The 27,283-nt window shown below is 39.7% G+C and overlaps 1 protein-coding gene across 1 annotated transcript in view; it reads right to left on the reverse strand.

The window, feature by feature from the left end:
* The window catches only part of BMPR2 (bone morphogenetic protein receptor type 2), a 162,731-nt gene that overhangs the window by 34,624 nt on the left and 100,824 nt on the right, over positions 1-27,283 (reverse strand). The window contains exons 4-8 of the mRNA XM_049773176.1: positions 15,404-15,514; positions 13,874-13,965; positions 8,842-9,072; positions 7,610-7,724; positions 287-447 (exon numbers count right to left, since the gene is read on the reverse strand). Of these exons, the coding sequence (XP_049629133.1) occupies positions 287-447; positions 7,610-7,724; positions 8,842-9,072; positions 13,874-13,965; positions 15,404-15,514 (710 nt within the window). The remainder of the gene's footprint in view (positions 1-286; positions 448-7,609; positions 7,725-8,841; positions 9,073-13,873; positions 13,966-15,403; positions 15,515-27,283) is intronic.

The raw sequence follows: 27,283 nt of genomic DNA on the forward strand, positions 1-27,283 counted from the left end.
CCCTGAAGAGTTAAGGGGATTCAGGCCTGGAGAGATAGCACAGCGGTGTTTGCCTTGCAAGCAGCCGATCCAGGACCAAATGTGGTTGGTTCGAATCCCGGTGTCCCATATGGTCCCCCGTGCCTGCTAGGAGCTCTTTCTGAGCAGACAGCCAGGAGTAACCCCTGAGCACCACCGAGTGTGGCCCAAAAAATACCAAAAAAAAAAAAAAAAAAAAAAAAAAGAGTTAAGTGGATTCGTTCGTTTTTCTAAGCATATCCAGATGAAACCTTCTGTACCAACTTACCTCACTTATGGCTGCATTGTCTTCTTCCCCTGGGCGGACCAATCTATTTCCAGTCAGCCTCATGGACAAGCCAAAGTCACTAATCACACAGATTCCATCGTTTTTCACTAGGACATTTCTGCTGTTTAAATCTCGATGGGAAATTGCAGGTTTATAATGATCTGTTTGGATAATTAAAATATTTATATTTAAATAGCATTATTGAAAATAAAATAAGGTAATAGGGACTACATAAATACAAAAGATCATTACTTCTGGATCACTGATTTTTCTAACATAAAAAAGGCATAAAAATGGGGTTGGAGAGATAGCACAGTGGTAGGGCGTTTGTCTTGCACACATACAATCCAGGATGGATGATGGTTTGAATCCCAGCATCCCTGTGCCTGCCAGGAACGATTTCTGAACGCAGAACCAGGAGTAACTCGAGTGCCACCACCATTTGGTGTGAACAACAACAAAAAAAACAAAACAAAACAAAAAAAAAAACAAATGAAACAAAAAAAAGCATAAAAAAAATCAAAATTTCAAAAAAGAAATAAAAACTTCAACTCACAACCATTACTTTCTAATATATATTTTGGATTACATGCAGCAGCACTTAGGGGTTATTCCTGGCTCTGTGCTCAGAAATCGTTCCTGGCAGGCATGGGAGACCGTATGGGATGCCAGGATTCAATCACTGTCTGTCCTGAATTGGCTGTGTGCAAGGCAAATGCCCTACCGCTGTGCTATCTCTCCAGCCCCTACTTCCTAATATATTTTACAACAAAAATGTTCCATATATAAGTAAACATTCAGCTACAATGAATAGCCAATACACTACTGTTTTTTTTTTTTTTTGGGGGGGGGGGTCACACCCGGCATCGCTCAGAGGTTACTCCTGGCTCTATGCTCAGAAATCGCTCCTGGCAGGCTCAGGGGACTATATGGGATGCTGGGATTTGAACCACCGACCTTCTGCATGCAAGGCAAATGCTTTACCACCATACTATCTCTCCAGCCCCACACTATTGTTTTTAAGTAGAATATATTGTTTTTTCACTTCATTGCAATGATATTAAAGGAGACAACAGAGACAGGGAGATTCTTCTGCCTGAAGTATAAATAAATACTACCATGGCCAAAACTATATGTATCTTATACTATTCTGTGACTTAAAGTTCGGTCCCATGATAGAACATAATAAAAGTTCTGCCCTTAAGCTCTGGTTGAGTACAGCAGTTATCTCTCAGCAAAGTACAAAAACTGTCTCCTTGGGAGCAGGCACTATGCAGAAGTTAGGGAACATGCTGAGTATGTGCCTGACCCGGTTCACTTCCCAACCCCATTTGGTTCCCTGAGCACCTGTGGGTGCAGCACTAGAGACTCCTGAGCACCACTGGGTGTGGTGCTGGAAGTTTCCAGCACTGCCGATTTAGACAGAGCCAGAGCAGTCTGAATTCTTTGGGTCCTTGCACTGAACCAGCATCCCTGCTGGCCAAGAATAGTGAATGGAATACCTGAGCCTCTTGAGTGCTGTGTAAGAGGCCAAAACCAAACAAGCAAACACATCCACATTTTCTAAATTTTAAAACATTATATACTCACTCTATTTCTTCTTTGTCACTAAACTTTATGTTCCATAAATATGTCTTCCTAAGTTCAAATTTGTACATAGTAAATGAAAAAATTTACTGAAAAAATGCACCTCAAGCCCCTCATCAAAAACAGATTTTCTGGGGCCGGGCGGTGGCGCTGGAGGTAAGGTGCCTGCCTTACCTGCGCTAGCCTAGGAGACGGACCGCGGTTCGATCCCCCGGCGTCCCATATGGTCCCCCAAGCCAGGAGCGACTTCTGAGCGCATAGCCAGGAGTAACCCCTGAGCGTTACCGGGTGTGGCCCAAAAACCAAAAAAAAAAAAAAAAAAAAAAAACAGATTTTCTGCCAACGGGATAGTATAATAGGTAGAGTGTTTGCCTTGCATGCGGCCAACCTGTATTCAAGCCCTCAGCAGCCCATATGGTCCCCAAGACTGCCAAGGGTAATTCATTTGGGGAGGGGGGTAGTGGTTTGAAGACAAAGGAGTTTATTCACATCAATCTACAGTTCAGGTAGCCCTGGCAACTGCCAAGGGTAATTCTTGAGCACAAATGGGCATGGCCCACAAAACAAAACAAAACAAAACAAAACATTTTTCTTTCACTAATGAAAACATATATATCCCATATGATAATAACATATAGCTCTTGAAAATTCTGTGTATATTTTCTAAAATTTAAAATAAAATTTAAGAGCCAGAAGATAGCATGGAGGTAGGGTTGTAAGCAGAAGGATGGTGGTTCGAATCCCAGCATCCCATATGGTCCCCTGAGTCTGCCAGGAGCGATTTCTGAGCATACAGCCAGGAGCAACCTTGAGCACTGCCAGGTAAGACCCAAAACCCCAAAAATAAGATAAAATAAAATAAAATTTAAGATATACAGGGGCCGGAGTGATAGCACAGCAGTGGGCGTTTGCCTTGCAAGTGGCTGACCCAGGACAGAACTGGGCTCAATCCCTGGTTTCCCATATGGTCCCCCAAGCCAGGAGCAATTTCTGAGTGTATAGCCAGGAATAATTCCTACATGTCACCAGGTGTGGCCCAAAATCAGAAAACAAAATTTAAGATATACAAAGGAATGCAACAAAGCAAATAAAGTTAGTGTTGTTTATTTAGGCACAAATAGGCTCAATATTTAAATTTAATACTTTAACAAGTATTACACAACAGTTTTACTAACAATGGAACTAAAGACCGGGTTCTGACCCCTTGGCTATAAAACCGTTATTTGGGGGCTGGGGTGAGGAGGCACCTGACTAGTATTCAGAGGACCACTCTTGGCCAAAGGAGGCAGAGAGCTAGGGCCTGAGGATGTGATGTTGCAGTGCTAGAGAAAACAAGAGTCATCATGGTAGTCCTCAGAAGCCTTGGGGCCATACCTGGCAATGCTTGGGAGGATGGGTGGTGCCAGGATTGAACCTGGGTTAGCAACATTCAAGACATGTACCCTAAGCCAAAACTTATCTAAGCCCAGCAACTGCACAGTTAAAGTAACAGCATAACCAGAAGAAGAGTAGCTAACAAGTTGGGGACATTTAAACCCTGTGATTCTCAGGGTTTAACTCCTAGCTCTATGATCAGGGATCATTCCTGGCAATGTGTGGGGAGCACATATAGTGCCAAAAATTCAAACCAGAGTCAGTTACATGTAATGTCAGCACCTTAAACCTTGTACTATTACTCCAATCCTAGAAAACCGGTTTTGCTATCAAAGAGTTATTTCTTATTTTCTTCCCTTCCCACTTCTTGGCCCAAAACATGTACTAACATGGCCCACTCAGCTCCTAAAAGACCTGCATTTCTTATTCTGGATAAAATCAAAATGTAACTATATGTATTATAATCTAAAGCTGATATTTATATAAAAAATGTAGAGACTGGAAAGTGTTTTGTTTACTAATACCAAATCAATACTTAAAATATCAATAACTTGTGCAATTTGTAGCAAAGTGAATGGAATTGGAAAATGTTATGTTAAATGCCAGAAGAAGGATAAATACAGCATGGTATCACTTATATGTAGTATTTAGAATAACTCCATGAAGAAATGCAATGGTCTAAATGGGAGTTGTCTCAAACTTGCCAGAGTATTGCAAGGTGAAGGAAAGAAACTGAGTGGAAGAGGAGAAACACAAATATGAAAGGATGGGAGCCAGCAGTTAAGTGGTCTCAGGTGAACTGATGGAGAAAATAAAGGGGGGGGGGGAGAGACAGAACTAAATATCCAAGCCAAAGTTAACAATGATAGATGCAAAAGATCCAAACTAAAATCTAAACTATAAATGAGCCTGTTTTACTGGCAGGCTGAGAGTCAAAGGGTGGTACTTGGTATATACTCTGGGAACATGGAGTAGGGAAATCGACATTAGTAGTCGGCTTGTATGTCTGAAACCCAACAATGTAGGATTTTGTAAATCACAATGGTTTCAATAAAATAAAATTTTATAAAAAGCAATAAAATATTCCAATATTAGAGAAACCTAATCATGGGAGAATATACAGTGAGAAGCAAGAAAGAGTATGACAGGTAAGGCCTTTTGCCTTGCATGTGGTCAACCCAGGTTCAATCCCTGGCATCCTATTAAGATTTTGCAGCACCATCAGGAGTGACTCCTGAGTGAAGAGTCAGGAATAAACTCTGAGCACAGCGAGGTGTGGTCCAAAAACACACCCCAAATAAAGAAAGATGTTATGTACAATGTTATGTACAATGAGTTAAAGAGGACAGAGGACTATACAAACAAATTAGAATGTTCTAGTTAGGTTGAACTGATCTGTATATGGTTGTTGGTTTTTTTCCTTCATTAGATTTTTATTTAATTTGGAAAGAGTGATAAAATACAACACTAGTTAAAATAAAACCATAGGGGCTGGAAAGATAGCACAGCCATAGGGCTTTACCCTGCACACAGCTGATTCGAATGATGGTTCGAACCTTGGCATTCCATATGATCCCTGTCTCCCATGCCTGCCAGAAGCAACTTCTGAGTACAGAATAAGGAGTATCCCCTGAGTGCCGCCAGGTGTGACCCAAAAACCAAAAATAAATAAATAATAAATAAGTAAATAAATAAGTAATAAAATAAAACAAAATCATAGGAACAATAAATTACAATCAAGTTCAATTCCTTATTCTGAAGCAAAAATACACCTAAATAGTGTTAATTAGTAGTACAAAGTTTTTGTCCTAAATACCAAAGTTCAAGTTGAAGAGACTAAAAATAGGGGTCTCTAGAAGAAAGTGAAGTATTTTTAAAAACAATTAGGAGACCAGATCGATAGCATAATGGGTAGGGCAATTGCCTTAAATGCAGTTGACCTGGGTTTGATCCACAGCATCCCAGATGGTCCCCCAAGCCTGCCAGGAGTAACTTCTGAGCTCAGATCCAGGAGTAACCCATGAGAACTGAGTGCCACCTGGCATGGCCCCAAAACAAAACAAACAAAAACAAAACAAAAAATACAATTAGGTAAAACATAATTTAAATAGCTAGTATACTGATATAAAAAGCACACATTGGGGCCAGAGAGATAGTACAGTGGTAGGGCAGTTGCCTTGCACGCAGCCAAATCTCGGCATCCCATATGGACCCCCGAGCCTGCCAGGTGCAATTTCTGAGCACAGAGCCAGGAGTAATCCCTGAGCACTGCCAGGTGTGACCCAAAACCCAAAAACAAACAAATAAAAAAAGCACATACTTAGTGACAATATTACGTGATATTTGAGTAGTATTCTGCTTTAGGTAAGATTTATTTAATGGCAATCATTCTTTTTTTTTTTTTTTTCTTTTTCGGTTTTTTGGCCACACAAAGTGATGCTTAGGGGTTACTCCTGGCTATGTGCTCAGAAATCGCTCCTGACTTGGGGAACCATATGGGATGCCAGGGGATCGAACTTGATCCGTCCTAGGCTAGCACAAGCAAGGCAGACGCCTTACAGCTTGCACCACCACTCCGGCTCCAATGGCAATCATTCTTTCCAGTCAAAGTCTGACTTGAAACTCTGCTGAATCATATAAGCCTTGAATAGGAGGTTTAAGGAGGTGTTTTAAGTTCTGTGCTAAGCTGGCTCTATAGAGCAGTTTAATAATGTTTAAGAGTAAGGAAACATTGTCCAAATGGTTAATGTGGTTAAAACACAAAAGCAAGTACTTCAAGTTGCTGACACAGGCAATATAGCACTGACCAATTTTGTATTCAGGAAAAGCAAAATGTCAAGATAAATGAACTGATAAATTATTCAAAAGTTATTACTTATATATGAAGCAGTAGCTAAAAAAGATGATCCATGGTATTACACTATAAAGAAAGATGTTAGATACTGATACAGCAAGGAGCCTTTTCACTACAGAAGTCAGAGAGAATTAAAAAAATGTTTTGGGCATTTTGAAGTCTATGTATGGACCGAGATTAAAAACCTTTTAGCTTGGCTGTATCATTTGTATTTATTGTCATCTGATAAGAAACTGCTTTTAAAGGATAAAAGTTTGAAAAAGCACGAAGGCAGAATTTTCACAGCAAAGTTAATTCAGAGGTGACTGTGATGTGTGGTGTATTTTGGAACCAAGTGAGAATACAAATGTATTTTAAAAGATGCTCTGATCACCTAGCAAAAATGGCCATAAAAGATTAAAAGTATATAATTGGGGCAGAAAAACAACTATATAATTGTGAAATATTTTGTAAAGAATAATTTCCTACCATACAAATATTTTCCAATTCCTATTTAGTAACCAATCCCAATATTCTTTGAAGTAGCAATTCCCTACTGTGAATGTTTTCTTTCTCTTTCTTTTTCTTTTCTCTATCTCATCCCCTCTCCCCCAACACTCAACCAGGGCCAAAGGCAGGAGTTGCACTGAGCTTTGAGATGTGGCCAAAAACCAAAAACCGAAACCAAATGAAACAGAAAACCATTTGGGAAACAAAACATCAATTTAAGAGTTAGATTTTTGGAATGAGATGGGGACAATCCCTTCTATCTTTTCTTTTTTCTCCACAGCTGATTAGAATAAAGAATGATGGATGGGCTCACCTTGAAGATCAAAATTTCTAACAAGAATAATAAGAAACTAAGAGCCCTAAAAATACCAAGGTGCTGCTGGGCCAATCTTAGATTCCCTCCAGATCTTTACATGAGAAAGGCGGTGGGGGGGGGGGGGCCATTTTTATTTGAAATCAGTTAGTTTTCTCTCTGATAGATCTGGCCAGATCTAATGATAGTTAACAGAAGTATACATTTAAATTTTATACTAAAGACCAAGCAAGTTATGATATAAAAATACTACTAAAATGAAAGAAGTGACTATGCCCTGCAGTGAATAAAGTGAGTAAAATAAAATAGAGAGAGAGCCAAACTAAAAGGTTCTTAATCAGGTCCACGCATGCACTTCAAATATTTACCTCTCAAAATTAAAGACAGTAAACGGTAATAATACCCAGAGAAGGACTGGCTCATGATATGAAGCTCACCACAAAGAGTGGTGAGTGCAGTTAAAGAAATAACTATACTAACAATTATCATTACAATGTAAATGAATGAGAGAAGTAGAATAACTGTCTCGACTCAGCAGGGACTGGGGGACAAAGGGGGTGGGGGGGGCACGCATTCCCATTGCCAGGAATTTCAAACAAGTTGTTAGCAATAAATCTATTTTAATATAAAATATACCTTTACTGTGAATACCTAAATACAATTTGGCCCCTCACAAAAGTCAATCATCTTGCATTTATTGTCTCACCTCCTCGGGGCAATTCTGTATGAAGGTAAGCGAGTCCTCTGGTCACAGAATGAGCCAGACGGCAAGAGCTGACCCAGTCACTTGTCTGGAGACTCAAGTACTTGCACAGAGATCCCTAAAGAGAGAAAAAAATACACATGTTCATTATGTGTATTCATGATGCAGTTAGATAACAGTTTTAGAAAGGATTTGAGTAGATTAAATCCCCCGCAAGGGAACAGGGAGAGAGCCCAAAGGCCTGCAGTACATGGCCTGCATGCCTGAAGCCCTGTGCTGGATCTCTGTCACAGGACAGTTCCAGAACACTCGGTTCCCTGTGTTGTGCTGAGAACCTCTAAGCTCTAATGCATGGATACGATGGCTCTAAATAGTTAAAAAAAAAAAAATCAAAGAGACTTTATAGAAATCTAGTTAATATGACATTTCAGAATTTTAAGATAGAGAGAAGCAGTAAGAAAAGAACTTAGATATTATAATGTTTAACTGTCCTATATTAAAACTTATGGTTATTTTATTTTCAATATTCCTTTGTTTTATCAAATTAAGACAGAAAAAAATTAGACTATACATGATGACTCTTACCAGTACAAATATAATGGTGGTTTATTTTTCCTTTTTCTCTTTTTATTTTAGACACCATGTTTTACAATACTACTAATGCTAAGGTTTCATATAGAAAACATTCCAGTACCATACCCTATCCAGACTATGTCCCAGCGCCCCTAGACCCTTTGCTGAAGCCCCATTTCTGTTCTCCCTGACTCCTTGCCATGGTAAACTTCCTACTAAAGATGAATTTGGGCATCTGGGCATTTATTATTCTGACTATACTGCTTTATTTTATGTTTTACAACAGAAAACAGGAAATTTCTGTAAATACACAGATTAGTGGTACTCAAATTACTCACTTAGAAGGTGAATCTGAGATAAGATACTTATAACAATGGGGACTGCAGGGGCAAGAGGAAAGTAGAATGTGCTAGAATGTCTATAAAGACACTGCTCTTTGCAAGAAAATATGTCTGTGAAAGGAATTGAGTGAGGAGGGAAGGGGAAGCAAAATCCTTTAAACCAGTGATAGAACTGATTCACATTCTGGTGTGAGAAGCTTATTTCCCTACAGACCATTGATAATCGACTTGCACAGCAACTGTGTCTTACATTACAGTGACTCTCCTGCAAGTCTATCTAAAAGCTATTACAAATGTCAGGTTACATTTTGGAGAACCTACATTTGGATAATATTCCATCACAAGCAGATATTCCATGCGTCCATCTGCAGTCACTCTCTCATCTCCCACTATAAAGCGAGCAATGTTGTCATGTTCCATCAAAGGCACTCTGTAAATGTTCTTCTCATTGATGAAATTCTGACGATTAGCAAAGGAAAACACCTTTACAGCGACTGGTCGCTCATCCAAAGAACCTTTATATACTGCTCCATATCGACCTCGACCGATCAACTATAAAAATTTTTGTTGAAAAAAAGCAAAGTATTAATACATATAAAAAACAGAACTCATTTGCTAATGAATGAAATATAAATTCATATGCATGCCCTAGTTCTCAATTCCTTATAGTTTTGTTTGTTTGTTTTGTTTTCTTCAGCCACTCCTGGTGATGCTAGGAGTTACTCCTGACTATGTGCTCAGAAATCGCTTCTGGCTTAGGGGACCATATGGGACTCTGGGGGATTGAACCACGGTCCATCCTAGCTAGGCTAGTGCACGCAAGGCAGATGCCTTACTGCTTGCACCACCGCTCTGGCCCCAATTCGTTATAGTTTTGATTATAGTAACATGATACTAAGAAAGCGTATGTTATAATGATAAGGCTCAAGAATCCTTTCCACAGATAACTACTAAACTTCCCAGAAGCCAGAGATAATACAGTGAGTAAGGCTTTTGCCTGGCATGCTGCTGATCCAAATTCAATCCCCAGCACCCCACCTGGTCCCCTGACAGGAATGATCCGAGTAAAGACAGAAATAAGCAGCCTGAGAGCATGCAGGTTTGATCCCCCCCCCCAATGGACTATTATATACTCTAAATGAAATTTTCAAAAGAAATCTAATATATCTTTTTTTTTTCCTGCTGAGCCAGCCTAGAGACACCAATGACCATAATCCCTCCAGGACCCACACCCAAGAACTCCACTCTGAAGCAGCGCTTATCTTTTAACCCCTGAATTCCATTTCTCCATATTGTAAGAAGCAATCTACAGCCTTACCAATGGAGAAATTTTGCAGAACACCCCATGTTTAAAGAAATCAACATGGCTGCTCTGATAATCTAAAAAGTAGAAAATAGCTAGGTATCCTCTCAAATAAGAAGTTTAGATTAAAATTATGGAAGATGTTCAGGGAGCTCTTAAAAAGCATTGATAGACCTGACTGGAGCACAGTTAAGCATCAAGAGGATTTGACGACTGAAATTAGAAATTTTCACACTGAAATAACAGGTCTGAAAAACTGAGCTTATGCAACTCTTGCCAGCATGGGGTTTGGGGAGACCCCATGCCAGAGGCTTTCTCCCTAGCCTGTGGAGTGCTGGGAGGCTTGGCAGACCCCACTGCTTTCCCCCTCTTTATCCCCTGACTCCAGGTCTTCCTGGGTGCCGGCTCAGATGGCCAGAATTGGATTCAGGTGGATCCTTAGGGGTCCTCAGGCTTCCCCCTTCCCTTCCTTACTCCAGGGGGAAGGTGCATGGGGAGGAGGTTGGGCAGATATCTGGCTTCCGGTTTCCTCTTTGATTCTGGAGGCCAGCTCTTGCCAGGTATGGGGTTTGGGGAGGCCCCATGCTGGAGACCTTCTCCCTGGCCTGGGGAATGCTGGGAGGCTTGGCAGGCCCCTAGCCGTCCCCTTGTTTTTCCCCTGGACTCCAGGCCATCTCTGGGTGCCGGCTCGGCCAGAAGTGGGTTCAGGTGGATTCTTAGGGGTCCTCAGGCTTCCCCCTCCCTCTATACTCCACTCCAGGGGGGAGGTGCATGGGGAGGAGGTTGGGCAGACATCTGGCTTCCGGTTTCCTCTTTGATTCTGGAGACCAGTTCTTGCCAGGTATAGGGTTTGGGGAAGCCCTATGCTGGAGGCCCTCTCCCTAGCCTGGGGAGTGCTGGGAGGCTTGGCAGGCCCCCAGCCATCCCCCTCTTTTTCCCCTGACTCCAGTCCTTCCCTGGGTGCCAGCTCAGATAGCCAGAAGTGAGTTTAGGTGGACTTTTAGGGGTCCTCAGGCTTCCCCCCTCCCTCAGTACTCCAGGGGGGAGGTGCATGGGGAGGAAGTTGGGCAGATATCCGGCTTCCGGTTTCCTCTTTGATTCTGGAGACCAGCTCTTACCGAGTATGGGGTTTGGGGAAGCCCTATGCTGGAGGCCCTCTCTCTAGTCTGGGGAGTGCTGGGAGGCTTGGCAGGCCCCCAGCCGACCTTGTCTTTTTCCCCTGACTCCAGGCCTTCCCTGGGTGCCAGCTCAGATGGCCAGAAGTGGGTTCAGGTGGACTCTTTGGGGTCCTCAGGCTTCCCCCATCCCTCCATACTCCAGGGGGGAGCTGCATGGGAGGAGGGCGTCCAGATATCTGGCTTCTGGTTTCCTCTTTGATTCTGGTGGCCAGCTTGTGCCAGGTATGGGGTTTGGGGAGGCCCCATGCCAGAGGCCTTCTCCATAGCCTAGGGCGTGCTGGGCGACTTGGCAGGCCCCCAGCCATCCCCCTCTTTTTCCCCTGGACTCCAGGCCCTCCCTGGGTGCCGGCTCAGATGGCCAGAAGTGGGTTCAGGTGGATTCTTCGGGGTCCTCAGGCTTCCCTCCTCCTTCCGAAACATCCAGGCTGGTCTATAACATCACCTGGAAGCAATCCTCTACCACAGAAGACCTACACTGCTCAGACTTCGACCTGCTCAAAAGAGACTTCCCTTAACACTGAGAAGACTTAACAACAACAACGACCTGCTTACAGGACAGGGCTCCCTGCGTTGCCCTTTGATTGTGAGGTAAAAGGAGAGGATGCTCCACATCCTGACTTCAATGTAAGATATGCAGATTCCAGGATCTTTAATACAGAAACATGATACCAACAACAGAGACTGTGTGAAAAATAAAAGTGTGTTGGCACTACAGACAATGTATTGGATTGGACGATGTAACTTGCCTGGAGCCTAGACTTGGTCTTGTGCCAGGAAACTTCAGGGGTCTGGTCTCTTTGTACTTAGGCCAAGGTTATTTCTTTCCATGTCCCTCATATTTTGGTGGGCCTATGCAAACAACAATTGCCACTCTAACACCACTTTTACTGTGCTCCTTTGACTCTAATCCTTAAAAAGAACTCACTTAAAATTTGAAGTTAACTTAAGCTAATATGCATGTATATGGAAATGTAAGAAAATACTATGCCTGTAATGTTTAAGGAGTTAAGTAAGTTTTATGGCTTTAGATTGCCTTGTGTACTGTTAAGAAATATTATAATGTGTTACAATCTGGGTACTTGAGGGACAAAGTATTTGTATATGGATTCTGTCTTATTTATCTTAATGTTCTTTGGCTGAAATTTCAAAGTTAAGATATCAGAAAGGGGACTTCTGAGAATTATGTTATGGGTGATTGTCCTTCCACTGTAACTTTACCTTGTCCTCTTTCTTTGCACCCTTGTTCTCATAATAAATAAAAAAAAAAAATTATGTAAAGAACCAGAATTGCAACATACTCTCTCCATATTTTGCCTTTTTTAGGTAAATCAGGTTAAGAATAAATATAAATTATTTAAGAATATGTTACATTTTGTTCATTGTTTCTAGGTCAAAATTAATAGACTGACCTTTATCAATATACAATAAAAGCAACAATGTCTACAAATATGTTTTTTTCACAATCTATGATAAATAGCCTAGAGATTTAATTAGTATACTTTTAGTTATACTAAATAATTATGTTATTTATACTTTAAGTAATTAATTATACTAAAGTATGGTATTTTATTTTATTATTTTATAATATAATTATTAATATTCTTCACTTTAGTAAACTGCCATCTTCTTATATTTTCATTAACCACACTTGCTTTTAACTTGATTCTAGTTCTCAAATTAAAGGCTCCTATAATGTTTAATATGATCAAAAATTCCAATTATTTACATCTCTGGTATGGGTACAGAGTTATCAAGTTACCTTAATAAATATTATAGAAATATTCATCATAGTAAGACTTATTTTGTACATTGGGGTGGAGGGCTAAATAACAGTACCCAGGGCACCAAGACTACTCCTAGCAATGCCAAGAAGCCACTAGGCCATTCCCAGTGGAACTCAAGGAGACATGAACTGTCAAGGATCAGACTTTGTTCTTTGTAGACCAAGCATGTATTCTAGTCCTCTGAGCTAAATTCCTAAGCCATGATAAGAATATTCAGGGAATAAAGGGAGAGGAGAACATATTTAAGCATGAACATGGGTTTCTCCAAATTGGGAAAAGCCCACAGTACATCCTAAAAGGGGATGTCCTGGCCATTTCCCCAAAATAGAAACATGCATCCTAAAATGAGAAAGTCCATATCTCAGGCAGATGCAAGACAGAAAATCAAGCTCCATGATGAAACTTTTAATGAAAACTTGATATGTATGTGTTTATAAGAACATAATATTTGGCCGGAGAGATAGCATGGAAGTAAGGTGTTTGCCTTGCATGCAGAAGGATGGTGGTTCGAATCCCGGCATCCCATATAGTCCCCTGAGCCTGCCAGGAACAATTTCTGAGCGTAGAGCCAGGAATAACCCGAGTGCTGCTGGGTGTGACCCAAAAAGACCAACATCAACAAAAAAAAGAACATAATATTTGCACGTCAGAAAAATATGACATCTATTATGACTGCCTTTCCTACCATGAATTTTCTTTCAGAATTTCTCATCTTAAATCCAATACTCTGTCCAAGTCTGTACTTAAATATCTTCTCCTTTATATCTTTCCTTTAATAACCTCTTTTCCTATTTTTTTCCTCTTTTCCTATTTTATGATGTCCTCAATCACATTCCTTTTCTCCACAGCACTCATGTCTAGGAATTATGCGTATTCATTTATTTACCTGCTAGTACTTTCTCTCCTACTAGAACATAGGCCTAAAAATGAATATATTGCTCAGAATATATTCTCAGTGTCTAGATTAGGCTTTGGCATAGAAACCCAGTAAACATCCAATAAATAAATAAATGTATTAATAATTGAAGTCACTGTCCCCAGTACTACAAAATAAGAAAAATGGTCACATAACACCCAAGCAATCTTACTTCCAGCAGTTTCAGGTTATCTAAGTCCAGAGAGGGCTCGGATGCTGCTGCCTCCATCATGTTCATACTGTGGAGACCTTGTTTCCGGTCTCCTATGAGAAGAGAAAAAGGTTATTAATGTGCCATTCTCTTATAAATGGTAATTTTATTACTATTTTAATTTTGTTATAGTTTTTATTATATATTACAGTTACAAAAGGGTGGGAAGAGAACAGAAAAAAGGTTTTTAATATGCAGTTCCCTGAAAATGATCATTTTTACTACTAATTTTATTATATATTATAGTTTAAGGATAGCTACAAAAGGGTTGAAAGAGTGATGTACCTAATGTTAATGAAAAATAAAAGATCTGAATTCTGAGAAATGACTTCAGCAAAAGACCTAGTTTGTAGTATTATAGATCTTGCAGAAACACTAGAGAAAGTTTTGTTAGTTTCTGGAATGAATGCATAGAGTGGATGATTTCCTTGAAAAGCCTATCAGACCTGAAGCTTATTAAAACATTTGATAATACTGATACATGATTGTTATATTTTAGATATAAACATGATATTGTGGTTATATACATGCTTACATTTTTGAGATACCTTTTATTTCTATCAAGCTAATCGGGTGGCATTAAAGCCAATACTCTAAGGAAGAATGCAGTGAGCAGTGCTAGGAGGTATAGAGCATTGTTTCCTCAGTGAGAAACAATCACCCCCTGGAGGGTGGTGAAGTGACCCTTGGATGCAACTGGCAGTGGGGTGAGAATGGGTGAGACAAATTGCTATTTGTCTGATCAGAAAGTAGATTCTGAAGAGAAACACAGAATAATTTTTTTTTCCTAAAAGGGGAATAGTAGGTCAAAAAAGACTGGGAACTCTGATGTGAAGGATAGAAAGAGATGATATATAGATATTACAGTTATTGAAACTGGTTAATAGGTATTTTATACAAATTTAAATTTTTCCATAAAGACTAAGAAAACAATGTTTAAAAAAAAAAAAAAGGATGCGATGGGACTGAAGATTTGAAAAGCAGTGGCAGAGTGCAGGACTCACATAAATAAGGTACTGAATTCAATCTCTGGCACCCCCCCCCACCCCCACAAATTATAAGAGAAAAAGATAGGAGCTTCCAGAATAAAGAATTGATTCTTAGTACTAAATACAGAGTAGGTGATTTTCTCTTTGGAGGGAGAGGCTTAAAGATGAAAATTTAATTCCCTTTATTTTCTTAACTAACATGACCGCTGGTGACAATATGGTTAGTAAGACACACATTAACACTAAGTAGTTCTTCTCTCTACTTCATGGAGACAACTTGGGTAAAGGGGGCTCCCTTAATGGTGACAGAAGAGTATAAAGGCTACAACCTCATGGTATACTCAACCCATATTTAGTTATAGCAGTTTCAAGTTTCCCATAAATCCTATTCAGGTTTTATACTGTAAGCACAGTATTTTTTTAAAAGGAGAATATTAATTCTGGTTAAATGGCTTGTTTAACAAGTAACAGATCAAAGAGTTGGTTCAATTTTGTTTCCTACCTGTCAGCATCCGGTATCCAAAGCATAAAGCAACTAGCAAAACAGCTAATACAGAGACTGAGGCCAAAGCGATAATTATTGTCTCATCTCGGCTAAATGAATGAGGTGGACCTAAAAGAAAACAAAAACTTTAAATATAGTCATTTTTTTAAAAGTATTTTGTTAAATAAAACTAATCTTTGGAAAGGATATAAAATATAGCCGAATCAACATTATTTAGGCATCAAAGGAAATGAAAAAAATTAATAATCTGGTAACTGCAAAGTAATACTTTAATCAAACAAATTATCTTAGAGATTTAAATAACTGAAAAACCTATGTCCTCATTATTCAAAGAGCAACTATAGCATAGAATCACATCTTATTTAAGAGAACAATCTGAAATCACATTTGATTGGGGGGGGGGGTCACACCCTGTGGTGCTTAGGGGTTACTCCTGCCTCTGCACTCAGAAATTGCTCCTGGCAGGCTTGGGAGATGCGGGGATTCAAAACATTGTCCATCCTGGGTTGGCTGCGTAAAATGCAAATGTCCTACTGCTGTACTATATTTTCAGTCCCTCGTTTGATTTTTTTTTTTTTGGTTTTCCACTGATGCTCAGGAGTTACTCCTCACTATGCACTTAGAAATCGCTCCTGGCTTGGGGGATCAAATGGGATGCTGGGGGACCAAACCATGGTCTAGCCTAGGTCAGACACTTACAAGGCAGATGCCTTACCACTTGCGCCACCACTCCGGCCCCCCACATTTGATTTTTAATTCTGAATCCACACCACATCTTCAGTGGTTATTAGCAATTAATTTGACTTTTCTGAGCTCATAGGTTTCCTTTGTGAAATGTTCTCTATAATTCACAACATTTTTGTAGACATAGAAGAAAGTTCAAGTACTTTGTATCGCATATGCTATCAAACAATACATATGTTATTAGACTTATCAATACTGATTTTATTTAATGAAAAGAGCATGACTTTGTAGACAGAAAATTTGAACTGGGTTTTGAAACTTAGTTCTTCTTTTTATTGTTTGACCTCAAGAATATACAGACTCACCTATATAATTCTGTTTATCCAAATGCAGACAGGGAATTCACATTTATAGATCACAGGGCTCTTATGGAGCACAAAAATCAAAAGATGTTTCATTCCATATTTCAGGTCACATGAACAGAAACATGACATTACCTTTAGAATGGTGTCAGAAACAGAAGCACATCTACAAGGCAGCAAGAATAGTGAAGAAGAGTGAAGATAACTCTAAAATGTGATGGGAAAGGGTCATAGCTATTGCTTTGCTACAGCGGGTGGGCACTAGTCTTGCATACAGCCAACTCAAGTTTAACACCCACCCCAAACACCGCCAGGAGTCATTCCTGAGTGCAGGGCCAAACGTAACCCTTGAGCATCACTGGGTCTGACTCACAAAGGAAAGGGAAAACAGTCTTGTCTTTTCCTTTCTTTGTCTTGGATTTTGGATCATATGCAGTGGTGCTCAGGGGACCATATGGATTGTCGGGGATCGAACCCAGGTTGGCCTGATGCAAGGCAAATGCCCTACCCACTGTGCTCCTGGCCCCAAGGAAAAAATGTTTTAACTGAAATATAAGAAACATTTTCTGGGGTGGAGCGATAGCACAGCGGCAGGGTGTCTGCCTTGCATGTGGCTGCACCAGGACGAACTTGGGTTTGATCCCCTGTGTCCCATATGGTTCCCCAGGCCAGGAGCAATTTCTGAGTGCATAACGAAGAATAACTCCTGAGCATCACCTGGTATGGCCCAAAACTCACAAAAAAAAAATAGAGAGAGAAGAAGAGGAGGGAGGAGGAAGAGAAGGAGGAGGTGAAGGAGGGGGAGGAGGAGGAGGAGGAGAAGAAAGAAACATTTTCTTTAAATATGATCAATAAAGAACCAGAAATATCTGATATGAGAAAAAGGGAAACTAAAGACATGAGAGGTGTCCTCAAGAAGAAAAGATTAGTTGTTAGAATAAAAGATACAAATAGTGAATCTTCAAGCACAAAGAAAAAAATTTTTAGCTCAGCATACCAAAAAAAACAAAACAAAAACAAAAACAAACCCAAGAACAACAAAAAAAACTTAAGAGTTATCTAAAATGGTATAAGTTACCCTCTGCAACAGCTATTTATATTTTTTCACTAGAGTATATTTATATTTATATTTTTTCATATAGTAACTAGTAATAATAACCAGGGGTTGGAGTTGATGACTGGGAATATACTTATTTGGTCTCTTTCAATCCAATCAAAATGAAGCATGTTGGGGACCAAGCGGTGGCGCTAGAGGTACGGTCTTGCAAGTGCTAGCCTAGGACGAACCGCGTTTCAATCCACCCCACCCCATCCCCACATCCCATATGGTCTCCCCAAACCAGGAGCGATTTCTGAGCGCATAGCCAGTAGTAACCTCTGAGCATCAATGGGTGCGCCCCCCCCCCAAATCAAGCATGTTATATATTTTAAATTAAAATTTTTCTTGAAAGCATTTGTTGTTGTTTTGGGGCCACCCTCTGCAATGCCAAGCACTTACTTCTGGCTCTGTCTCCAGGGGTCAAGGCTTGGGACCATGTGCAATAGCAGGATGGGACCTGGGTTAGCTCCATGCAGCACTAGTGCCTTAGTCTATGCTCTTTCCAACCTCTGAAAACTTTCTTGGCTTGCATATCTTACTTGTATGTGCTAGCAAACTGGACATCTTACTGGCAAAATCATAAGCCTCCAGAGCAAAACATTCTATGATAGGCATTCTTCTTGTAAACAAATGCATTTGCTTCCATCACCTTAATTAAGCATAACCAAATGTTAAAATGCCGGAAACATTTTGAACACTAATACTCTTACTATATGGGGCAGTATTAGATTTTGTTAACAATCAGGACAAGTTACAGGAAGAAACTACATGAGAAAACCCATTTTACCAGGAGAGTACTTCATATACAGTAGGATAGCTACTATAGTTTTAGTAAAAGTCATTTGAAAGTTTCTCAAAAGTTAAACATATAGTTATCTAGAAATATACTTCAACGGGGCCGGAGAGATAGCACAGCTGCGTTTGCCTTGCAAGCAGCTGATCCAGGACCTAAGGTGGTTGGTTCGAATCCCGGCATCCCATATGGTGCCCTGTGCCTGCCAGGAGCTATTTCTGAGCAGATAGCCAAGAGTAACCCCTGAGCACAGCCAGGTGTAGCCCCCTCCCCCCCCCCAAAAAAAAAGAAATGTACTTCAATAAACTAAAAACCAGAGTTCAAATAAACTTTTAACAGGAATGTTTATGGCCTCACTAACCATGATAGCCCAAAGAAGAAACAATACAAAACAGATGAACGCATAACAAAATGCAGTTTTTCCATATAAAGACACAAATGGTGACAATTCTATGATGCATTTATATGTAATACTCAAAAAGAACAGATTTACAACACAGAAATCAGATTTGTAGTCTTCAAAGACTGTGAGAAGGAAGAACTGATAGTGCCTACTTATAAATGTTTTAAAATTAAGAGGGCCAGAGTGATATAGCACAGTGGTAGAGAGGTTGCCTTGCATATGGCCAACCCTGCACAAACTCCAGTTTGATTCCCAGCATCCCATATGGTCCCCCTGAGCCTGCCAGGAGCGACTTCTGAGCACAGAGCCAGAAGTAACCCCTGAGCATCGCCAAGTATGACCCATAAACTTCCAGACCACCCAAGGCTTTTTGCATGGGAGGGTCTATACCAGATTTTGAGCTCAAGCTCTGCATAGCTCCTGGCAATTTAGTTATTTTCCCAACTCCTCCGTGTTCTCTTGAAAATTAATGCAGTACAGGGGTCAGAAGAAGGTAGCTCAAAGAGCTAGTGCAAGGCTTTGCGTGCTTGTTGGTTTGGATTCAGTCCCTGGTATGAATAACATGGGCCCTGGGCACTGATCAGAGTGACTTCTGAGCACCAGAGAGAGAAGCCCATACTATTATCAATAATGCTCTGATTCTTTTCCTCCCTTTCCTCAGTACCTCCAAATAAAAACTGTTTTTACTTGGGATTTCATACATGATGCTACATACGCTGTCTAGCCCCTTGGCATATTTGCTTTCTTTAAAAAGCAAATTCATAAGGACCCCTATATCTCAATATATTCACCATAAAGATTCTGTCTGTAATTATCTCACAAAGGACTTATAAGAACATTAATGTTGGGGGTATGATTCAACCTAAGAAAAAAATTTTGTTACATTTTTGGCCATCCCAACAGAAGAAGATATAAGGGAAAGCTTACTTTCTTGGCCACAGCTCTCAACAGAACATGGAATCCTACTTTCATTTTTCCAGTATCCAGTACTATGAAAAAAGGAATTACATAGTCAATTTATCTATAAAATTCAACTAAGATTCTGAACACCAAAATATGACCTCAAAGTATTTCTCTTTGATATAAGGATTATCTAGAGTTGGTTACTTTTTAAGGAAGCAAATATGCCAAGGGGCTAGACAGCATACCTAGCATATATGAAGCCCCATGTTCAATGCCTGGCATTGCACTGCCCCATTATTATTGGGCATCTTACCAGGTCAAAAACTGAGTAACAGGGGCCGGAGAGATAGCATGGAGGTAAGGTGTTTGCCTTTCATGCAGAAGGTCATTGGTTAGAAACCCGGCGTCCCATATGGTCTCCCGTGCTTGCCAGGAGCAATTTCTGAGCATGGAGCCAGGAATAAACCCTGAGCACTGCCGGATGTGACACAAACAAACAAACAAACAAAAAACTGAGTAACAGATCAGTAAACTGGCTGAAAATTGTCAAGGTAGCCCTCAGGCCCCTGTAGCACTGCTTGACAGGCCATACCAGCTGGAAAAAGGGGACAGGAAATGAGAAATAGGAAAATTAGAAAGTTACTTTTTTTTTTATAATATCTTTATTTAAGCACAATGATTACAAACATGTTTGTAGTTGGGTTTCAGTCATAAACAGAATGCCCCCTTCACCAGTACAACATTCCCACCACCAATGCCTTCCATACCCATCCTCCCCCAAACCTCTGCCTGTATTTAAGACAGGCATTCTATTTCTCCACTTATTACCATTGTCATGTCAGTTGTTAGTGTAATTATTTCTCTACTGCACTCACCACAGTTTGTGGCAAGCTACATCTTGTGGGCCAGTCCTTCCAGCTCTCATCTCTATTGTCTCTAGGTATTATTACAATAATGTCTTTTGTTTGTTTTTGTTTTTGTTTTTGGGTCACACCTGGCAGCGCTCAGGGGTTACTCCTGGCTCTACGCTCAGAAATCGCTCCTGGCAGGCATGGGGGACCATATGGGATGCTGGGATTCGAATCAATGACATTCAGCATGAAAGGCAAACACCTTACCTCCATGCTATCTCTCCAGCCCCGACAATAATGTCTTTTATTTTTCTTAAAACCCATAGATGAGTGAGACTATTCTGTGTCTTTCTCCCTCTGACTCACTTCACTCAGCATAACAGCTTCCATGCCATCCATGTATATAGACTTCATCTCTCCTGATGGCTGCATAGTATTCCACTGCATATGTACCAGTTTCTTTAGCCATTCATCTGTTGTCAGGCATCTGGGTTGTTTCCAGAGGCTGGCTATTGTGAATAACGCTGCACTAAATATAGGTATACAGAAGGTATACTTGTATCATGGTTTTGTATTTTGAGGGTATATTCCTAGGAGTGGTATAGCTGGATCATACGGGAGCTCAATTTCCAGTTTTTTGAGGAATCTCCATCTTGTTTTCTATAAAGGCTGGACTAGACAACATACCCACCAAAAGTGAATGAGAGTTCCTTTCTCCCCACATACCCGCCAGCACTGATTGTTCTTATTTTTTGTGCCAGTCTTTGTGGTATGAGATGGTACCTCATCGTTGTTTAGATTTGCATCTCCCTGATAACTAGTTAGTAATGTGGAGCAGTTTTTCATGTGTCTTTTGGCAATTTGTATTTCTTCTTTGAGGAAGTGTCTATTCATTTCTTCTCCCTATTTTTTTTATGGGGTTAGATGGTTTTTCTTGTTAAGTTCCAGGGGTACCTTGTATATCTTAGATATTAGTCCCTTATCTGATGGGTATTGGGTGAATAGCTTCTCCAATTCTGTGGGTCGCCTTTGTATTCTTGTCACTATTTCCTTTGAGGTACAGAAGCTTTTCAGATTAATGTAGTCCCATCTGTTTATCTCCTCTTCCATTTATTTGTAAAGTGTTGTTTCCTCCTTGAAGATGCCTTTAGTCTAAATTATCAGAGTGTTTTACCTACATGTTGTTACTTATTTAGATTTGACCTTTGTGCATGGTTTTAGATGGAGTTCTGAGTTTGCTTTTTTGCAACTGGCTGACTTGCTCCATTTTGCATTTCTTGTCCCTTTATCAAAGATTAATTGATTGTATGTCTGGAGAACATTCTCCAAGTACTCAGGTCTATTTTACTGATCTGAGGGTCTGTCTTTATTCCAATACCATGCTGTTTTAATGAATATTGCTTTGCAATACAATCTTAAGTTGGGGAAAGTGATGTCTTCCATATTCTTTTTCCTATAAGGGTTGCTCTAGCTATTTGTGGGTATTTATTGTTCCAAATGAATTTCAGCAGTGTTTGATCTACTTTGAAGAATGTCATGGGTATCCTTAGAGATTACATGAAATCTGTTCAATGCTTTGGGGAGTGTTGCCATTTTAATGATGTTAATCCTCCCAATCCATGAACAGTGTCTCCATTTCCTTGTGTCCTCTTTCATTTCTTGAAGTAGTGTTTTACAGTTTTCTTTGTATAGGTCCTTCATCTTTTTAGTTGACTCTAAGGTATCTGAGTTTGTATGGCACTAATATGAATGGGATTGGTTTTTTTGATGTCCATTTCTTCTCTGTCATGATCTATGTATAAGAAGGCCATTGATTTTTGCATGTTTATTTTGTAGTCTGCCATTATACTATATGAATCTATTGTTTCTAGAAGCTTTTTGGTAGTCTTTAGGGTTTTCTAAATAAAGTATCATGTCATCTAAAAACTGTGAGAGCTTGTCTTCTTCCTTTCCAATCTGGATACCCTTGTTATCTTTTTCTTGCCTAATTGCTATGCAAGAACTTTCAACACTATGTTGAATAAGAGTGGTGAAAGAGGGCAGCCTTATACCAGATTTAAAAAAAATTTTTTTAAACTATTGATTGATTGGTTTTGGGGCCACACTCAATGGTGTTCAAGGGTTACTCCTGGCTTGGCACTCAGAAAATGTTCCTGACAGGCTGGGGACCATATAGGATGCCAACAATCGATCTGGGTCCCTCTCGGGTCAGCCGCATACAAGGGAAATGACCTCCCTCAGTGCTATCTCTCTGGCCCCATTGTTATCTCTCCAGCCCCATTGTTATCTCTCCTGCCCCATTGTTCCAGATTTTAGTTTATCTCCACTGAGAATACTATTTGCCATTGGCTTGTAGAAATGGCCTTGACTATATTGAGAAAAATTTCTTCCATTCCCATTTTGTTGAGAGAAGTTACATAATTTACAATATAACAGCAAAAATTTACAATATACAGCAAATTTCTACTTATTGGCTTCCTGTGCTTTCCTGGTAGCCTTACTTAGCTAGCATTTCCTACATCTCCTCTCTAATACCTTTAGCTGAACGTACTGTTTAGGCAGTTTTCAATGAATTACAGCTTTCCTGGATTATAATGAATTTCCTGTTTTCCCTTATACACAGGATGTATGCATGTTATTAAATTTCTGTTTATAATCCTATTATTCCCACTTTTATTTCAGAAAGGTTTATAGCCAAGAACAAAGAATGATATTAAAAAAAAAAACCACTTTTCCTCTTACAGCTACCTGAACAGATTAATATAGTGTAGTACATTTATTACAACTGATAGACCAGTACTGGTATTATCATCACCAATATTATCTATTGGTTTGGGCCATTGCCAGGGTGATCAGGAATCATTCCAGGCAGAGCTTGGGATGGGGGTGGAGATAGGGTGTCCCAGGGATCTAAATAGGGCTGGCTGTGTACAAGGCAAGTGTTCTACCCAATGTACCATCTATCTCCTCGATACTATTGTTATTATTATTATTATTATAAATGTAATTGTTTTGTTTTGTTTTGTTTTGTTTTTTGGTCCCATTCGCCATGAATGTCCATCCCTCATCTGGCGCGACTTAGGCCCAGCCCAGGAGAGCGGGACACCACTACAAGGATCAGTTTTGGGGGCTAGGAGGAACGACCTTGCACGAACCCCGGGCCTCCGGAGAGGGGGAGGAAAAAAAACCGCGAACTCCCCCTTAAGGGGGGGAACGCTCCCCGAGGGGAGGCGGGCAGAGGACAAACAACCCATATCCCGCGATGGGAAAATAAATGTAATTGTTACTAATATTAACTGCAGTTCATAATTTTATATTAACTTTTGTTTTTATGTTGTGTAGTACTAAGGCTTTCTAACAGAAGCATATCCTACGTCTACCATCTCTGTATCATACACATTTCATTAACCTATAAATGTCCTGTACTCTACCTACTTATGCCTCCTCTCCCCACAATCACAAGTTCTTCAGCAAACTTTGATCTTTTTTTTACTGTGCTTTAATTTTGCATTTTCCAACATTTATATGGTTACAATGAAGCATGGTTTATTACTCCTGGCTAGGCGCTCAGAAATCGCTCCTGGCTTGGGAAACCATATGAAATGCCGGGCATCAAAACCAGGTCCATCCTGGGTCAGCCACGGGCAAGGCAAATGCCCTACCTCTGTGCTATCCCTCCGGCCCCAATAAGCCTATGTTTAAATTTTGTGTATGACTGTCAAAATGGGCCTTCTAAAGTGTCTATCCCATTTTTGTATTCTGACCAGCAACAAATGGAACCTGTTGTTCTACATACCAAAAAGCACTGTTCTACATCCCACCTAAAAGTATTAAGTGTTGGGGTCGGAGAGATAGCATGAAAGTAGGATGTTTGCCTTCCATGCAGATGGATGGTGATTCGAATCCCGGCATCCCATATGGTCCCCGAGCCTGCCAGGAGTGATTTCTGAGCATAGAACCAGGAGTAACCCCTGAGCACTACTGGGTGTGACCCAAAAACAAAACAAAACAAAAAGTATTAGGTGTCATCAGAATTTTGAATTCTATTTGTTCTAAAAGATTTTCTTTAACTGGTACCTTACTGCTTTAATTTGCAAATCCCTAATTAGGCATGATGCTGAACACCTTTTGATATAATTGCAGGTATATGTCTTCTTTGGTGAAGTATCTTTCAGGCTTTTTGCTCACATTCTAAATTGAGCTTCTTATTCTTGACACTTCTTTGCATTTGAGGACTATAAATATTTTATTAGATGCTTTGCATATATATTTTTCCTGTCATGTCTTGCCTTTTTATCATTTTGTTAGATTTAATGTTAGCCTCATAAAGTAAAGTGTTCCCTCTGCTTCTATTTTCTGGGAAAGATTACAAAGGATTAGCATTATTTCTTTAAAGTCTTAAAATTCTTGTTACAATTAAATAGTGAAATGATCTAACCCTGTTGCTTTCTGATGTACAAAACTTTTAACTATTAACTCAGCTTACATGATTCTCCCTGTATAAATTTTGATTGTATCTCTTTTTTTTTTTTTTTTTTTTGGTTTTTTGGGCCATACCCGGCATTGCTCAAAGGTTACTCCTGGCTGTCTGCTCAGAAATAGCTCCTGGCAGGCACAGGGGACCATGGGACATCGGGATTCGAACCAACCACCTTTGGTCCTGGATCGGCTGCTTGCAAGGCAAATGCCGCTGTACTATCACTCCGGGCCCTGATTGTATCTCAAAGCACAGTCCATTGCATTTACCAATCTGTGATAGTTGTTAATAATATCTTTTGTTATTCTTTTAATATCATGGGATAAGTCATGATGGCCCCTTTTATTTCTGATTATTAATAATATATTTATCCCCCCAGGTAGCCTTACTAGAGATTTATCAATAATGTTCTTTTCAAAGAACCAGCTCTTTGGTTTGTTGATTTTTATCTTTTAATTTCCTGTTTTCACTTAAACTGATCTTTTAACACAAAATGTATTTATTGGAATATTTTCATCCTCACACAAACTGCTTTTATCGGGGCTTCCGTCTGACAGAGCATCCTTCTGCTTCTCCTTCTCTACTAATAATCTTGCCCAGGACAAGTCTCATACATTCTTATGATGCTTACAACTAACCCTATCAATCTGGAGTCTTCTGCCTTTTTCCTCAGGCTGAGTATGAGAGAGTGAAAGCATTTTCAGATCACATACGGGCAGCAACCCAATAAATAGCAATCTGCCCTACATTATTTAGATCTGGGTAACTTGGTTAATAATATATTCTGATTAAAAAGCAAAATCTAGTGTTAGAAATATGCACTAAGGTAGCTTTCCTTCTGCAAGAGGTGTGTATTTTATGCAGCAAAACAATCAGACAGAACTGTCTTTGAAAAAAATGAATCAAACTCTTTATAGATGACATTCATGACAATGAAAATAAGAAGTCATTCAATTACACAATGGAATTCAATAGTCATTGGCATTGTAGTCATCACTATTGTACCAAGAAGGAAATGTAAAATACCAAGAATAGGAAAATAGTTACATAGTCTTTTTTCCAAGACCATGGTTGCAGACCATCGTGTGACTTAAAAGTACATGAGAATGGGGGGGGGGGGGGGAGTGTCAAAAAAAAAAAAAAGTACATGAGAACAAGAAGTGCTGGTTTTACCTGGAAGAATAAAAAAAGAGCACTATGTGCATATCAGATGAGAAAACCATGAGAAACCATGAGAAAAAAAAATACTGGGATGAAAATTTAGTACTATATTTGGCCCAACAGAACACATTCTTAAGAAAAACTTGTGACACTGTCAAATACTGATTATCTAAACCAACATTAAGGTGCTGAAACACTGAATAATCTTTAGAACCAGAACAATGAGAGAGAGGTTAGTACTATCATCAATCTGATTCAAGTATTTCACTGGGTAGAAAAAAAAAACATGTACCATTGAGTTTTTCTAAATCTCAAAGATTTGCAAATTGACTTCATATAACATATGAATCAAACTATATTAATCACTTCATGCATTCATAATTTTTAAAAATATATCTTATATTTTCAATTAAAAATTTTTGGTTTTGATTTTGGTTTGGCCCATACCCAGCAATGCTTAGAAAAGAAATTATACCTCGTTATATTCAGGGAACCATATGGGATGCTAGAGATGGATCCTATGTTAGTCATGTGCCAGGCAAGCACCTACCCACTACACTCTTACTCCAGCTCTCCACTGATTATTTTAGAGAAATTCAAACACATCAAAATTATATTGTTAAAAAAATTATATTCTTTCCCCACCCATCTCTCAAAGGGCTATTTTCCTTGCTAAATAGCACCAATGAAAAGCCCTTAGTACAGAAGAATAAATATATTTAAAAAGAAGACAATCTGTATCTATACAAAATGTTTCTGGATTTGGTTTTGGTTTTTACTTTTGGGCCACACCCAGCAATGCTTAGGGCTTATTCCTGGCTCTGTGCTCAGGGATCACTCCTGGCAGGGTTCAGGCGACCATATATTGTGCCAGGGATCAACCCCGGATTGAATCCGTGCAAGACCAGCACTTTACCCGCTGCTCTATCTGTCTGACCCTCAATCTTAAACTCTTGTATAAAGTTCTCTTAAAATGCAGTGTATAGGGCCAGAAAGATAGCATCCAAAGATGGATCACATGTGTTCTAGGCGCAAGCTTCCACATCCACCATCCAGGCAGCAGAGAGCCCCAGACACAGTTCTATATGGCCTGAGGGTCCTTAAGAACCTTAAGAACTGGGAGGTTCTTCTGAAAGACCAAACA

Source organism: Suncus etruscus, chromosome 5 (assembly GCF_024139225.1).
Source record: "Suncus etruscus isolate mSunEtr1 chromosome 5, mSunEtr1.pri.cur, whole genome shotgun sequence".
In the NCBI taxonomy this organism is placed as follows: Eukaryota; Metazoa; Chordata; class Mammalia; order Eulipotyphla; family Soricidae; genus Suncus; species Suncus etruscus.